General features: G+C 35.4%; 1 protein-coding gene across 2 annotated transcripts in view; it reads right to left on the bottom strand.

The window, feature by feature from the left end:
• The window catches only part of LOC131572981 (forkhead box protein P2-like), a 400,373-nt gene that overhangs the window by 51,388 nt on the left and 333,985 nt on the right, over positions 1–15,000 (bottom strand). Inside the window, exons 7-12 of one of the 2 annotated variants that reach the window (XM_058826456.1) lie at positions 11,376–11,513; positions 10,339–10,389; positions 9,989–10,189; positions 8,327–8,492; positions 3,308–3,521; positions 1,598–1,702 (exon numbers count right to left, since the gene is read on the bottom strand). In XM_058826456.1, coding sequence (XP_058682439.1) covers positions 1,598–1,702; positions 3,308–3,521; positions 8,327–8,492; positions 9,989–10,189; positions 10,339–10,389; positions 11,376–11,513 — 875 coding nt within the window. The remainder of the gene's footprint in view (positions 1–1,597; positions 1,703–3,307; positions 3,522–8,326; positions 8,493–9,988; positions 10,190–10,338; positions 10,390–11,375; positions 11,514–15,000) is intronic. The other variant, XM_058826457.1, reaches the window with a different exon arrangement.

Genomic DNA, 15,000 nt, shown 5'->3' with positions numbered 1-15,000 from the left:
CCTGATTGCTTCTGAGCCAGAATTATCAAGATGTTATGTGTCACTTTCACATTTTCCAGGGTTATTTGGTTCAGGAAAGCAATAGCATCTGTAAACCTGGTACTACACTGCCTAAATCAAAATGGTTTTACTGATCATGGATTATAACAAGAGACCTGACATAATGGATGTGCAAAGTCTGCCCAAAGAATTAGCATCACTATAGGCTAGATGGATGGACGTATTCAGGAAATGTAGTTTTCCTTGAAAAGGAAAATGCTTAAGCTAAATGAGTTTAAATTCTTATTATTAATAATACTTAGAACACTACATAGAATTTGGGAGATTTCATTTTCCTTTTAATACAAACTCATGTAAATCAGATTCTTTTAAATCCAATACCATTTCCTTTAATAATAAGCCATTGTTTTGACATTCCACTTAATGCACTAATAAACAAAAATTTGTCAGGAGTGATACCTACGTACAATTTGCAAGTCAGTGAAAGTTACTTAATTTAAAACTGAAAGACAGAGAAAGCATTGCAAATACTTTATGAATACTATTGCTATAATTCTATTATAAAAGTTATTGTAATACTTAGTGGTTATGGTCTGCTGTTAAGGTGCTCCTGTTATATACCCCGTAGTTTGCCATTTGTAAACACATCTTTTTGATGTTTCTGCCAACATCCTGGCAACAAAGCAGTGCAATTTCAAATGAGCTAATTAACTTAATTGTTGATGAAGCATGAAACAGTTCATTCACCCTGTTAGCTGCACCATGACAACATAAGAGTCTCAGCCCCTGAAGTTACTCATCTATATAAGCCTATCTGTAGCTTTCCATTAAGATCTATTGCATGCCAAATGAGTATGGCTCTTCTAACAAAGACCAGTCCAAAATGTACATAGGTAGCAAATCAGTGCTGATGTTGAGAATTCAAATGAACATAGAAATACTAGTAAATACTTTGAAATAAATAAAAATGAAGAACTGCAGAAACCCATTGCAGTTCGAAGAAGCTGCAGATGAAAAGGAAAAGCTGTGTCACTTATTTCCTAAATGCTCTGATTTAGAAAATAGCTGGCTAAATCAAATGCTGAAGAAGCAATGGTATCACTTTTCAGTCCTGAAAGGTGCAAACCCACCTGTACACAGTGGGTTTTTTCCTATGTATCTTGTGCACATGCAAGAATAAAAGCAAAAATAGATTATTAAGGGAGAGTTAAATGGTCATGCTCAGGCCTTTGTGCTTTGTTATTTATACTATACACAGTAATTCCCACTTCACACAAACTGTCAGAATTTAAAATGTGCTTTTTCATACTCCTACTATCCAATATAAAATCTAAAGCATCTCTTCAAATTTTCTGAGGCTCCATTTCAGTAAAGGATAATAAGAGGATTAAACACTGTGCTATTGAAAGGCCTGCAAAAGTGTTCAACATGAAAGAAAGGATAACAATTTGACCCTCTGCCGATAGCCTCGATTATCCAGTTGCTTGAAATACACACGAAAAAATCTCTGATATGGTTTACAGTAAAACTTTGTTTGCCATCTTTCACTTTCCCTTGCCTTGAACGATTTTGTACCAAGGAATAAAAATCCACCTACTTTAAAAATTGTCCAAAATCTTCACAAACGCTTTCACAGCCAGGCCATTTGCAAACTCCATGACCATAGAGAGTATGGGAGGCCCCAGTCTCCTCATGTGACGAGCTGTAGCAAAAGAATAAGGCATCAGATTCATCTCAAAAGCCATAATCGTTGGAGGCTGCTAGCGCCTGTCAGGTTACGATCAGTGACAAACAGGTCAAAACAGGTCAATTTAGCTCAGAGCAGTCAGAAAAATTTAATCGTTCTATTGAATAGTTCAACTGCCAAGGCTAGATGATGTTCCAATTAGAGAAGAAATAGAGCCAAAGATGACTGTTAATAAAGGATGAAAAAATAAGATGACTGTATAATACCGTATGCTAATTATGCCATATGACCTTGGTGTAACATTTACCTATAAATAAAAAATACACTCAGAACTGATCAATTATGAGTATAAATATTGAAGACTGACACTCAGAATTTCTGAATATTGTGAATGTTCAAAAAGTATTTGAATTTTCTGCTCAGCATGTATAAAAATAAAGTTGCTTTCATTAATAAATATTTTTGTTCACAAGCACTGCTTTCATTAACTATGTGGCTTCATAAAAATCCCTAGCTGTACTCCATGCCTTTTTCTGGAACATTCAAATAAGTCTGCAATTGTTTCATCCATGATGACTTATCAAAGAAATTGAGGGAATTATTCTGTAGATGTGGGCAACATCCTGAAGCAAAGAACCATTCTGTGAGATATAACCACATAAGTTATACTAACTAAAAGTACTACCGTGAAGGTATTCAGATTTTTAAATAATACAAAATAATGATGGAAAACTATTCTGACATTCATATGAGAATTTAAATCATAGTCTCATAAGTGTTAAAATAATTAAATGGAAAATTTATTTGAAAATAAAATTACTTACAATTTAGGTTATATAGATACAATTAAATTTCATCTTATATTGACATCATAAATATCTCACTACACTAATATAATTATTGGTAAGTGTTACAGATACTATATACTCTTGTATTTAATCCATTACTTGAAATTAAGAAACAGTAAATAATATCTGTCAATGTGTCTGAAAAATTATTTGAACTTCATCTATACGGTGTAATATCACCGTATTACACTAACAACATTGAAAATTTGTAAGAAATATCATTATTGTCATGCATAAAAGACAGAAAATTTAGTGGTTCTTTTTACAAGAAACAAACAACATGAAAGCTGCTTTAATATACTGTTTTGAAGCACTTCTAACATAAAATCTTTGCAGATTCTAGAATTACAGCCTTGACAACTCATAGAGATGGACTTTGTCAATGAAACCGGGAGTGTGATTCAACAGTAAGGGCCTGACTGCCAGGTGTGTTAAACATGAATGAAACTGCACCTACAAATGTCCCCACAAATGTGCATTTACACCCCTACACCAGCCCACTTGATTCTGTGATTTCTAACTTTTACCCAAACTACCGTAAGTTCACGAGTTATAAAACCACATGCAGGTAATTTTGTTGTGTCTGCATAGTTAGACATCATTACTGAAAATTATGCCCTATTGATAAAGAATTCTGGAAAATCAGGTTTCCACAATCTCTCAAGTAACCTCTATTAAGCGCTATTTTTTGATTGGAAATCATGTGACTTCAGATGTTATACAACCGCTTCACGTCAAATGATAAGCACAGTTGAAATCTCATCAGAATTACCTGTCTCGCCTTGCATTTAGAACTGAAGACTGTCCATTCACTATGGAATGATGAGTTATTGGTGGTGATGCTTTGGAAGTGGTGGAGGAGGTAGTAGAGGAGGAATTGTTAGTAGTGAGGTCTAGCCCTCCATGTTTAATGCCATTGTCTTCCATACTGTGAACTCCAGTCACTTCTTTCCATAACTGCTGAATCTCAGCAGGACTTAAGCCAGCTATAAAATGAAAAAGAGCCCCACTAATATAACAAAATAAAGAGTTTCATATAATGAGCTCAGTGTTATTAATGGATTAATGCCAACAATAAAGCTGATGCTGTTTTACCAGCACAATCAACAAGAGTAAAACATAAATTCATAAATTCATAAATCCTTAAATTCATAAACATAAAACAAAAAAGAGCTTAAACTTGCTCTCTACTCCACTTGCAGCCTGGAAACATGTAGTTTCCAGGATTCATCCTAGGTCACAAAAAGCGATGTCTTGTTGAATGTATTCATACATATGTGTTAGGGTTGTCTGGCTCAAGTTTGCATGAAGTCATGGAAACCTACAGTACAATATGCTTCTGACTGAAGTAAAGACTACGAAACACAGGCAAGAGAAGAGCTGTGAGCATTCTCTTATCTTGCCACTGAAGATGCAGCTAAGATAGGAAACCAGATTTTTAATATGAAGAGTTCATCAGAAATATATACACCTTCTGTCACTGCCAGACCTTGTAAGTTTGACATATCATTTTTCAAGAATACTAGATTTAATGCAGAAAAGAATGTAAAGCCCAGAGATCTTGTGATTTCAAACCCAGGTTCTTCAGCCTGACATGGTTTTTTCCAGAGGTATCTTAAAATCTCTCTTCTGTATTTCATCTCAGCAACCAAAATTAGGTAACATGTGGTCATGGTATCTAGATCTGATGGAATGCAAAACATTAAAAATGCTGATGCTCTTTGAATCAAGATATTGAGGGTTTTGTTTTTGGTTCGTTTTTATTTTTTATGAAAGAGCTCACATTTCTGGTCCTGAAAAGTACAAGAAAGTATCTGTTAATTCAGAATTTTCATTGAGTATGGCTTTTTTTTGGTTAATAAGATATAGTAGAAAGATGTAAAGACTGTTTTTTATTGTATGGCAAATCTAATTATTAGGTGATGTTTTATTCTGAGAACATATAAACTCAGACTACTGAAAGAGATTCAACAAAAAATTATGAAAAAGCACAGGAAGCTCTTAATACTTCTCAGTAGCCATCTCACCATGAAGTATTCAAAGCTATTAAAATAGATTAGTAGTTATTTACAGAAATATTTATTTCTGGAGGAAGTATGGAAACAAAGTGGGTGAAGGGGATTTTTAAATTTTTTTTGAATTATGAAAGCAGCTCATTTTTAGACTACTGCTTGGAGTCCTTCTTTACCTTAGATAACAACACTCATTAGCAAACTCAGCTAAGGGAAAAATGAAAAAGAGTTGTTTGCAAGTCCTAAAACTGTTCTTGAGTTTATATCATATTTGTATAGCACAAACCTAGGTTTTAAGGAAGCAAGCAAAGAAGTCAGGCTCTAATTTATTGCATTAAAGAGATGGGTAACGAGGGTGATGGTAATACTGTCTGTAATTGTTTAATGAAGGTAAGTAATTACTTCTTCTGAGTTCATGGGGGATATTCCAGCACCACTGCAAAAAACCCACTTTAGTGTTTTAAATAACAGTTGCCTGCAAATGTAATCACAAATCAGAATGAAATAATGTATTCCTTTATGTGGCATGATATACAAAGTACATAATTTACTTCAAAAGCTTCCTCCTGTTGTTGAAAAAAATAAACTAACTGTACTAAAAAAAAACAAACCCAAGAATGAAAACATCTGTTTAGGTCATCAGATATCTCATCTTCTAGTGAGAGGGATTTAATTTGAGATCATCAAACTTTGGGTCCTGAGTGTGCTGAGTAAGAGCTGCCCCAGGAGCTGAGTGAATGTAGGAGGGCTGGCAGCAGCTGCAGCGATGGTCTCTCTCCCATGGGTCTGGGCATCTGCTGGGCAGCCCCTTCCTCTGCAGGTGGAGCTGTGCCTCCAGGCTGCCTAGCTCACCTAGGGTTTTTTTAGGGCAAAATGATATTTCTCTCTAGGCTCAGGCTGGTTAATTTTATCACTTCTTCAGAGGACCCTGAAATGCTTCCTTTTAGGATGAAAGGATTGCGGGCAGGCACTTAAAAAGTATAAAGTTAATAAGCGAATGTGTAATTAATTGTAAATTATGGCAATTTTGTGGTTTCTGTGTCTTAAAAATCCAACTCTCTTTTTACTAGAGGCTTGTGAAATGGCTGACAGACATCTCAGTCTGGATGTAAAAGTAGGGTAAGTTTTAAAGTTTCATAGGCTATGACAACCCTTAAAATACCCTCCCCACAATATATTAAAGGGGAAAGGATCAAAAAGAAGACTAAGAGTGGAATAAAAATTACAGACTATAATAAAAAGGTCAAATACTGTTTTCCTATGAAATTTACAAACACCAGTAATTTGGGGATTTTAATATTACTTTCGTTATGCTTTTAACCTCTATCTACTCTATTTTTATGTTTGAATAAATATTTAATAAAACTGTCACTTGTAAAAACCATCCATGCAACTGCTTTTCCTTTTCCAACATGGACCGATCAAGACTTGGAGTTTTGGTGGTTTTTTTTGTTTGTTTAGTTTGTTTGGGGTTTTTTACTGCTGTGATTTACAGTTGTTTGCATTTAACAAGCATCAACACAGCAGTACCTGGAAGTAACTCACAGCAGATCACTGGTTTGGATACAGCATAGTGAAGAACTGGTCACAAAATAGACGCTAATGTACCTATTGCATCATAATTGTGATACCTGACCATCAAGAAAACCTGGGAAACATTTCTGTTCTTTAAAGGCAGAAACTAATCTTGCAGAAAATACTGTTTATATATGAAAACCTCACAGCTGTGCTTGTAAGATACATCTTTTCACATTATCAAATGTAAACCCCTTTGCCAATAATAATTTGTGGTTTATGAGACTCTTAATGACCAATAATTTACAAACACAAATCCCCTGTGTTACTTTCAGTGTTCTAGCCACCCATGTAACTGAGCAAACTGGATGGATGCATATAAAATATTTCTGTTACACATGTAAATCCTTCTGCATAACTATCTTATATCTCTCACAGCACAGTAGAAGCAGAAAATCATACTTTCACACATCTACTGTGTATTACCTTAATTCAATTCTGAAGGTTTAATTTTAAAATAGAAGAAATAAATACTTGTATGTAATTCATTATTATGAAAAAATACCAAGGCAAAAGCAAAAAAAGAGATTAATTTACTTCAACAATAACAATCATATATATTTTAAATATAAAATTTTGTAGTTTCTTATTTCTTTGTTATCAATATTTTCTGTCATGCGTTCAGTTGGACTTAATTTTTTGAGTAAAACACAATTTTTAAAAAGAACCGTTTACTCTTAGGAACTATTAGAAAGTTTTTTTTTCCTCAGTTTTTATACTAGAAGTAGTACAATGAGTGTTGCATTAAAATGATGAATACCAATGCAATTGGGTAGGAGTGCTGAGGAAAATCTATGGGGATAGCTTAATGTGAGGGAAAACCTGAGGAATTCCTCTAGCAACAGATGGCACAAGAGAAGATTAGCAAAAGGTAAAGCAGTTCAGAGGGAAGTTGTGTTTCATGCTTTTTCTGACTCTGGTCCAAGCCAATTGTACAAAAAGAAACCAGCATTACCAGGCTCTCATCGCCAGGTTTATGAATCAAGTTGTCTCCCCACCGCTATTCTATTTGCTGTAGTAGGACTCATTTTCATTGTAGCTTTTACAGCTTTAGATATGCTTGTCATAGCTTTTTTACACAACTTTTTTACACAATGAAATGAACACATTTATTTGTAATCTCTGATGTTCTGGTTTCTGGTTTATTTTTTTGTTTGTTTTGGTTTGGGGTTTTGGGTTTTTTTAAGATCATTGTCTATATACTGTGTACTCTGCTTTTGCTCATCTGATTTCTGAAATTTTGATTTCATAATAGTTATCTGGTGGAGGAACAAGTTACATGCATAAAGACCAATTAAAAATAATGTTACCTGTCATGAACATAGTCTAAACAATGCTCATTTCAGGACTGAGGTATAAGAGATCAGATTATTGTGTAATTTTTATGACAGATACTTAACTCAACTCTCTGTGGTAAAACAAACAGAAACACATGCCTCACAGGTTATAGGCAGAGTCCCCTAGATGGGAAGACTTTGACCTTATCTTAAAATGTAAGCAGCATTTATCTCCACATTAATTTACGCTTCAAAAATGTGTGCCCTATTTTCTTTCAAGTAGTGGAATTTGAGATCATTTTCATCATTGAGAAATCCTGATCAAAGTGACAAAAGGAAATTTTTTTCAAAAAGTCTTTGGTTATTTGTCAGTCACAGTTCATTACTATTGGAATCATCACCTTCAAAACTTGTTGTTCTATTTAACCTATTTAATACAAAGGAATAGAGAAGAAAATAAATCCTAAGGCTTGTCCCTAAATTCACTTGTCATAAATTGAAGATTCAAAGTGCTTTTTCAATGCCAAACACTTTATTTTCTTAGAAGAAAAAGAAAAGAATGACTTTAGTATCACTGTTGAATGTATTTTATAGCTGTTTGTTTATATTAATGAAATAACATTCCACTAAATCAGATTTCAGTGATTCCTCAGAGAAAAGCAATGATGCTTGAAGTGCTGCTATTAGAAATTGTTTTCAGCACATAAGCTCAATAAATATGCACCTTCCATCCAGAAAAAACAATAAAAACCTGGCTTTATTTTTACAAGCGTATTTATCAGTGTCCAGAAAATTTGGTAATGTGAATAATAAAGGACAAAATACGCTTAAGTGTCATAATGGGAAACTTCTGAAGTTCAGATGCAAATGGAATGGCTAAAAAGTTGTGAATTTAGAAATATCTCCAATCATATATTACTGAAATACCTTGTGGCAGAGACTGGACAGGAAGAGCAGACTGGCCAGGTGGGATGGAAATGAGTCCCTGACGCTGAAGGTTCAGCAGATGTTGCTGCTGTTGAAGTTGTTGCATCTGGAGGAGCTGCTGCTGGAAGACAAGCTGCTGGGCTGCCAACTGCTGCTGCTGCTGCTGCTACAAAGAGAACAGGGGGAAAAAAAAGAAAAAGCAAATGCAGCAAAAAATAAAGTGTGTAGTAAAGGCTAGAAAGCCAAAAACATAAAATCAACTTCTTTCTTTTTAATCTCAGTTATTAAATAATAATGCTATTTGTAGAATACCCAGGCAGTGAAAGTGTTTGAAATTTTCTATTATATTCATTTAAGATATTAGGCTTCAGGGAAAATGGCAAGATACACTTAATGACACACTAAAGAAAAGGGTCAAGAAAAAATATATAACAGCTGTTTCAAATAAAAAAAAACTCAGCTCATGGCAGATGATAACAGATTTATCTATGCTAAATGTATAACTTTTTACAGCAGCCTGTGATTTGAAGGCACTCTTGTTTTTCCAATTGACTAAGTTTGGTCTGCAGTGGCCCATGAACATGGTCTCCAGTGATCTATTAGTAAACTGGGATGTAGCCGTCCTTTCACTGGCCTGTTAGCTCCCTCTCTTTTCATGTTGGAATATATTACAAGGAGCATGGCATTCAAGGAAACGAAATGCCCTATTATGGAGCAAAAGTACAGGTTCCAATTTTGTGAGGCATTTCAAGACAAACTTGAGTCTACAAAGACTCAGGAGGGTATGAGAAGGCAGTCACACTTCAGAAAAAGACAAGCTGCTGTGGAAGACCTTTCCTTTCTAGTTTGGGGAAAAGAGAAACTTCTGATGCGCTCACTGGAAAACAGACTGCATAATGGAGCAAGTCATGTGGATTGCCCAGAGCCTCCGGAGAAATAAGGGAGCAATTTCTATTCCGTAGTTGATGGCTGTCTGAAATTCTATTCACAAATCCAAACAGAAACAAAGCCTCAGGAGGTCACAACTGCTTCCTCGACGTTTGCATAATGGGCAGCTTGAAGACAACGTCTAGGATACCTGCTGATCAATTTAACTACTTCAACATGTTTTGTTTGTATTCTGTTTATATTTGATGCAGTTTGCTGACAAGTGCAAGCTAGGCCTGAGAAACCCACTTGTCAGGTTGATTTATGAGCACATCAAACTGTAACTTTCTACTCGCCACTTCAAACCTACAGTAGCAGTTCATTAATCAGAGGCCTATGACTTTGAAATCTGTGCTCAATCGCTCTTTTTCAGCCATGGACTAAATTTGCATGCTCTCTGAGCTGTGCCACTGAGCAAAGTAAGGCTCCTTCCCCAACACAGATTGCCTGTGAATACAAGATAATCAGTACAGAGTCCACCATACAGTTTGTTCTTTGCACACTCAGATTCATTAGCGAACATTAGACGACAGCAGGACTAGACTGCTCAAATCCTATGTCTCACAAAGGGGAGCAGGAGAATTATACCAGCACTGCTATTAAGCCCAGTAAAAATATAAGAACAAATCTTTGATAGCTGCATCCTTGCTATAGGAAAAGATCTAAACTGGTCTTGTCTTTTCTAAGCTTCTGACAGCTCAGACTAGTTGCATCAGCAAGGGTCTTGGCTCCTACCTCTTTTGCTTGCTTTCCTGGATGCTGTTGCTGCTGTTGCTGCTGCTGCTGCTGCTGCTGTTGTTGCTGTTGCTGCTGCTGCTGTTGTTGCTGTTGTTGCTGCTGTTGTTGCTGTTGCTGCTGCTGTTGTTGCTGCTGCTGCTGCAAAAGCTGAAGATGTAACTGCTCTTGCTGTTTCTTGTAAAACTCTTGTAGTTGTTGCTGAATAAACCATTTTGACTTTAATAAATAAAGGCAAAAGTTTCAAGTATTATAAATCTCCTAAACTCTTCTAGATTGGCATATGGTAGCGTAGCCATTAAGTATCACCTCATAACAAAAATGTGATTTGAAGAGGCAGATCTACATACATTTTTTTCCAAGGCGGTTCTGAAATTTTCCAATGCAGATTCCAAAATATCCTAAACAGAAGGGTATAGAAAATCTGTATTCTAAAGGGAATGCAAGAGCCAAATTAACTCCTCAAATAACTATACCTAAGTTCCTTAAATGTCCTATATAACAAATCAGAAGCTGCACTCATCCACTCGCAAGAAACCTACAAGTCACTAAGGCCAAACAAAACTGTCTGCTTCTGAGGGGAAAAAAGTAATTAATCTGTCAATCTGCTTAGCAGGATGCTGGATTCACAACTGAAGGTGAATTGCCTGTAACGATCATGGTACTGGATATTAAAATGTTTAAACATACAGTTCAGTGACTGAGCTATGACTATGACAAACAGACACATCATTTTCTGTATGAAAATTAAGCATGCACCCAAAAATTCACTCTGCGTTACACCAAGGCACTGATCACTGACACTATCAATAATTACTGTATGAATAACAAGTTCACATATTTTTCAATTAGCTGACAGATTTTCTGCTAAGGAAATAGCAACCTCCTCCTCCTTCTTAGCCTTATCTGGGACAAATTTTTAATATGTAAAAAAACAAAATAAAAAAACCTTTTCCCTTGATGAAACAAGCTGTTAAGTTCAAATTTCATAACCGCATGCCATTTATGTGACTAAAGGGAGCACTACAATGTTATGAATTTTAAAGCAACAATTATCTACAACTCTATTTGCACTTCCTTTGGCAGGTCTACAATTAAAATGTGCCTAAGCGCTTGAAAATTTAAACATCAATTTGTTTGGTATTTGTAATGCATCTGCCACTGCTTCTGTTGCTGGTTTTAATATAATATTGAATGTTTCAAAGTGTGATTTCACACTTCTGCAATTTAAAAAAAAATAAATTTGGACACAGAGAAGTTTCATGTTTATTTTCATTCTTTTTGGTGCAATGAGCAATGAAATATTACAAAATAAGACCCATAAAATCTGGTTGATATTTGTGTGAATGCCCTGTGCTAACAGTCCAAAGCAGGTAACACACATTACCTGCTGCAACATAACTGCTTGCTGCTGCTGGAGAAGTGCTTGAAGCTGCTGCGGAGACAACACTTGCTGCTGGAGAATCTGCTGCATTTGCTGAGGGGTGATCACCTGGGGAGTCATCATGGCCACTGACACAGGCACCTGCACAGGGAAAGAAAGATATCATCGTCAAACACATTTTACTTTGCCTGCACTACAGCAATACATCTTTTTTATTTTGTACCAAAGATGGACCATAATTTTTTACATAGTATTTATCACTGTAAAGTTCCAGTTTCAGTCAGAATCTGTTATTTTAAGGCCACAGTACTGTGGCACTCTATTTCCAGAGGCATCAGTTTCGATCAGACTCAAGCTTTATGTTTCGTATCTCTTATGTATTCCTGCAAGAAATTTAAACGTTGGCTAGTACAAATGTGTATTTAAAAATAAATGATCACATGGCAGGGCTCTCAACACTTCATAATCAATCATCTTATCAAGTGTCATAATGTTACGAATAGAAAAATCTATTGAGACTGTTTCAAAGGATATGATTAAGGCAGACAGCAAAATAAGTATCTTTAAGCAGTAAATGTTTTCCACAATAAAGACACTTAGCCTAAAAAAAATTTTGCATAAAACATCACTTCAGTAGAAGAAAAACTTTCTTGCTCAGCTAGTCCTTTAAGAAGGTCTGATTTATAAAGGAATAAAAACATCATGGACATATCAGAGTACACAGCAAGGACTGCTACCTCAGTCACCTGGTCTCTACCGAGAATTGTTTTCTCAGCATTCCTAACTGAAAACTGAAAGTTGGGAAACCTTGGCATTAGATTATTAGTTTTTCCACTAAACTGCATTTTTGTATAGGTGCTCTTTTGGACATGGCTTTATTTTCCACTTGTTATACAGTGAGATCAAGCATCAGCAAATGCATAACCACCCACATATGCACATGTTCTCAGAAATACATGTGTGAGTTGGAAAGACACAGGAAGTATGTTTCCTTGTGTAGGTAGGAGAGAAAAATCCTACGAAAGAACCTGGAGTATTGTCCAGCACTGTGGCAGGCACACTGTGATGTGAGAGCATTGCTCCAGCTACCCAGGACACGGTCAAACAGCTGTCAGCAAGCCAGGCTTTCCACCCATGAAAAAGCAGCCACTCGCTTGTCTAGCAAAATTCAAATGTTTTTTCTGCATATAATAGCAAGCTAGCATATAAATACTGCTTTGTGAGATGTATTGGAACACTCCAGTCTCCTGTAAATCAGCAAAAATAATATTATTGTTAATAAATTAAATCATGAGCCAATTTTAGGAGGAAAATCCCTTCTAATGTTTCTATTACTTGAATCTATCCCAAAAGACTTTGTATTAATGAAACAGAGGAAAAAAGAAACACAAATCCACTGAAATTTTATTTTAGAAGAAATTACCTCATATAATATTACACAGAATACCACTTTTCACACAATTCATCATAGCATAAACTATGGTCTTAAAACACTGACTAATTAAGAGTCTGAAAGTAAACATAAACCTTTACTAAAAAGTCCGACAATCTTTTAGAAAACATCAAATGAATTTTAAGAATAAAAATTCTGAAGGTTTTACTCTAAAATACAAGTGGAAAAGACAAACCAGATTTCCACTCAGAAACTTGGGAGGAATTTAAGCTCATCTATCCCTGTACTCCTTCCATTATCAACAGAATAAAGAAATCCTGAGTAAAGTATATCTGATTTAGTTTAGAGATTTATTTTAACGTGAAACTAAGCCCACACTGTGAATGTGCCTGTCTCTCTCCATGGAGTGCAGACTCACTTTGAGTAGACACTTAAATTTCAGATGACTAATTCTGGTTGTTACACTTTCTAACATCTAGTTTTGTAGCACTGTAATACACATACAATAATGTTTTATTTTAAGTTTAACAAGTACTAAAGACAAGACTAACAGGTTTTCTACAACTTTGGGATGCATAAGCAAAGTATAAAATTCACCAAGTAGAGTCACTATTCAATTCCCTCCAAAGCCACCAAGAATTTCCTCTGTTTACTTGAGATCTGAATTCGTCTTCTTGTAACAATTTTATCTCAGTGATGCTATTCAACTACCACAGGTCACACAGATAGGAGGAGAAATATAGAGAGGGAAATGGATACTTTCACAATTAAACTATTACCTTTAACCTTTAAACCCTGCAAGAACTTTCCTAACACTTGCATGCTTACTATTATAATATGTACCAAAATATGGATATTTTGATCTAAACTGAGGGAAAATCTACCTAACTCTCTAAGTGGCACTGATTTGCTCATACTCTGTGCTAAAGACCCCAGCCTGTAAGACATTTAGCAAGACTCATGGTACCACAAGAGTCCTCTGTTCCTCAGTCTGAAATACAGATTCCCTCCACCAGGCTTATTTTTGTTAGCTTTCATGGTATCTGCTCTGAATCTCCCTAACTGCGTACATGCTCTTATAAATGGAAACACACCTGCTTTGCAATACATTCTAACAGATTTTCTGACAAAATTTGTTTTTCCTGTAATGTTCAACAGTTCAACTGTATAAGATAGAGAACTAATATACCTGTTTTTCAGGATGACAGACAGAAGCATGAAAAAAACTGGCAGTCAGGATCATTAGTAAAAATACAGATTTATGCAGATAATATTGCCTTTATAAGAGTTTTATGTAATGATACATGTGTGTATCATATGTATATAACATATATTCTTTCCCACAGATAAAGGACAAGGCATTTTGAAAACTGCTTGAAATTTACATTAGCAGAACACATTAAGCAAAGAGATTTCTCTAATTGTCTTTAAATAATATAAATTGGTACATTTCACAGCCTTCATTGATACACCAGGCTGTACTTTATTTCTTACAGGCACAATGCTACTGTGTTATCTGGTTTGGAAGACTATCTGAAACCTGCTATTTTATGGCCAATCATATGCATTAGGTATATTTCTTTCATTTAATGCCTGTGTTTTCCAAGATTTCCAATCTGATTTTACAAAAATGTAGCAGAAAGGCAATCTCTGACTTTTTTTTTGTAGAAATCTCTCAATGTATCTAGAATCAATTCAGGTAGAGTCCTGACCCAGTGAAGAGACTGCATTGTTCCTTTGAGCGGGCCACAAAGTCCCCAAAATTCCTGGTTAAACCTCTAAGAAAAAACTGAAGTGACAAAGTGAAACATGATTTGTAACTGCAACCTATTTGTTGCGTGGCATCCTCAAAGCCATTGAGCTCCTAATTCTGCCACGAAGATGACTGGTATGCAATCCTACGAAACAAAACAGGTGGGACAGCCTCTGAAGAACACCTACATCCTTGGGCTCCATGATGGACCCAGATGGAGGGTCCATTGTGCTTTGAAGTTTCTCATGTTTTTGTTGCAGGCTCTCCCCCATTTTTTAAATTAACTTATAAATCCTATGTGGTTGTTTGGCACACAAATAAAATTCCAGATGTCGAAACAAACCATTTTGAACATATCTAAATGGCATTTAAGTCAAGAACAAATGTAAATTGCTTTATTACTGTATGTGAACATACAAACTAAAGAAAAGCTATGACACAGAATGAAAACATTGATATTGGAAATTAGATAGATGAGCATG

This window comes from Poecile atricapillus, chromosome Z (genome assembly GCF_030490865.1).
Source record: "Poecile atricapillus isolate bPoeAtr1 chromosome Z, bPoeAtr1.hap1, whole genome shotgun sequence".
In the NCBI taxonomy this organism is placed as follows: domain Eukaryota; kingdom Metazoa; phylum Chordata; class Aves; order Passeriformes; family Paridae; genus Poecile; species Poecile atricapillus.
This window is presented reverse-complemented; position numbering and strand designations above follow the sequence as displayed.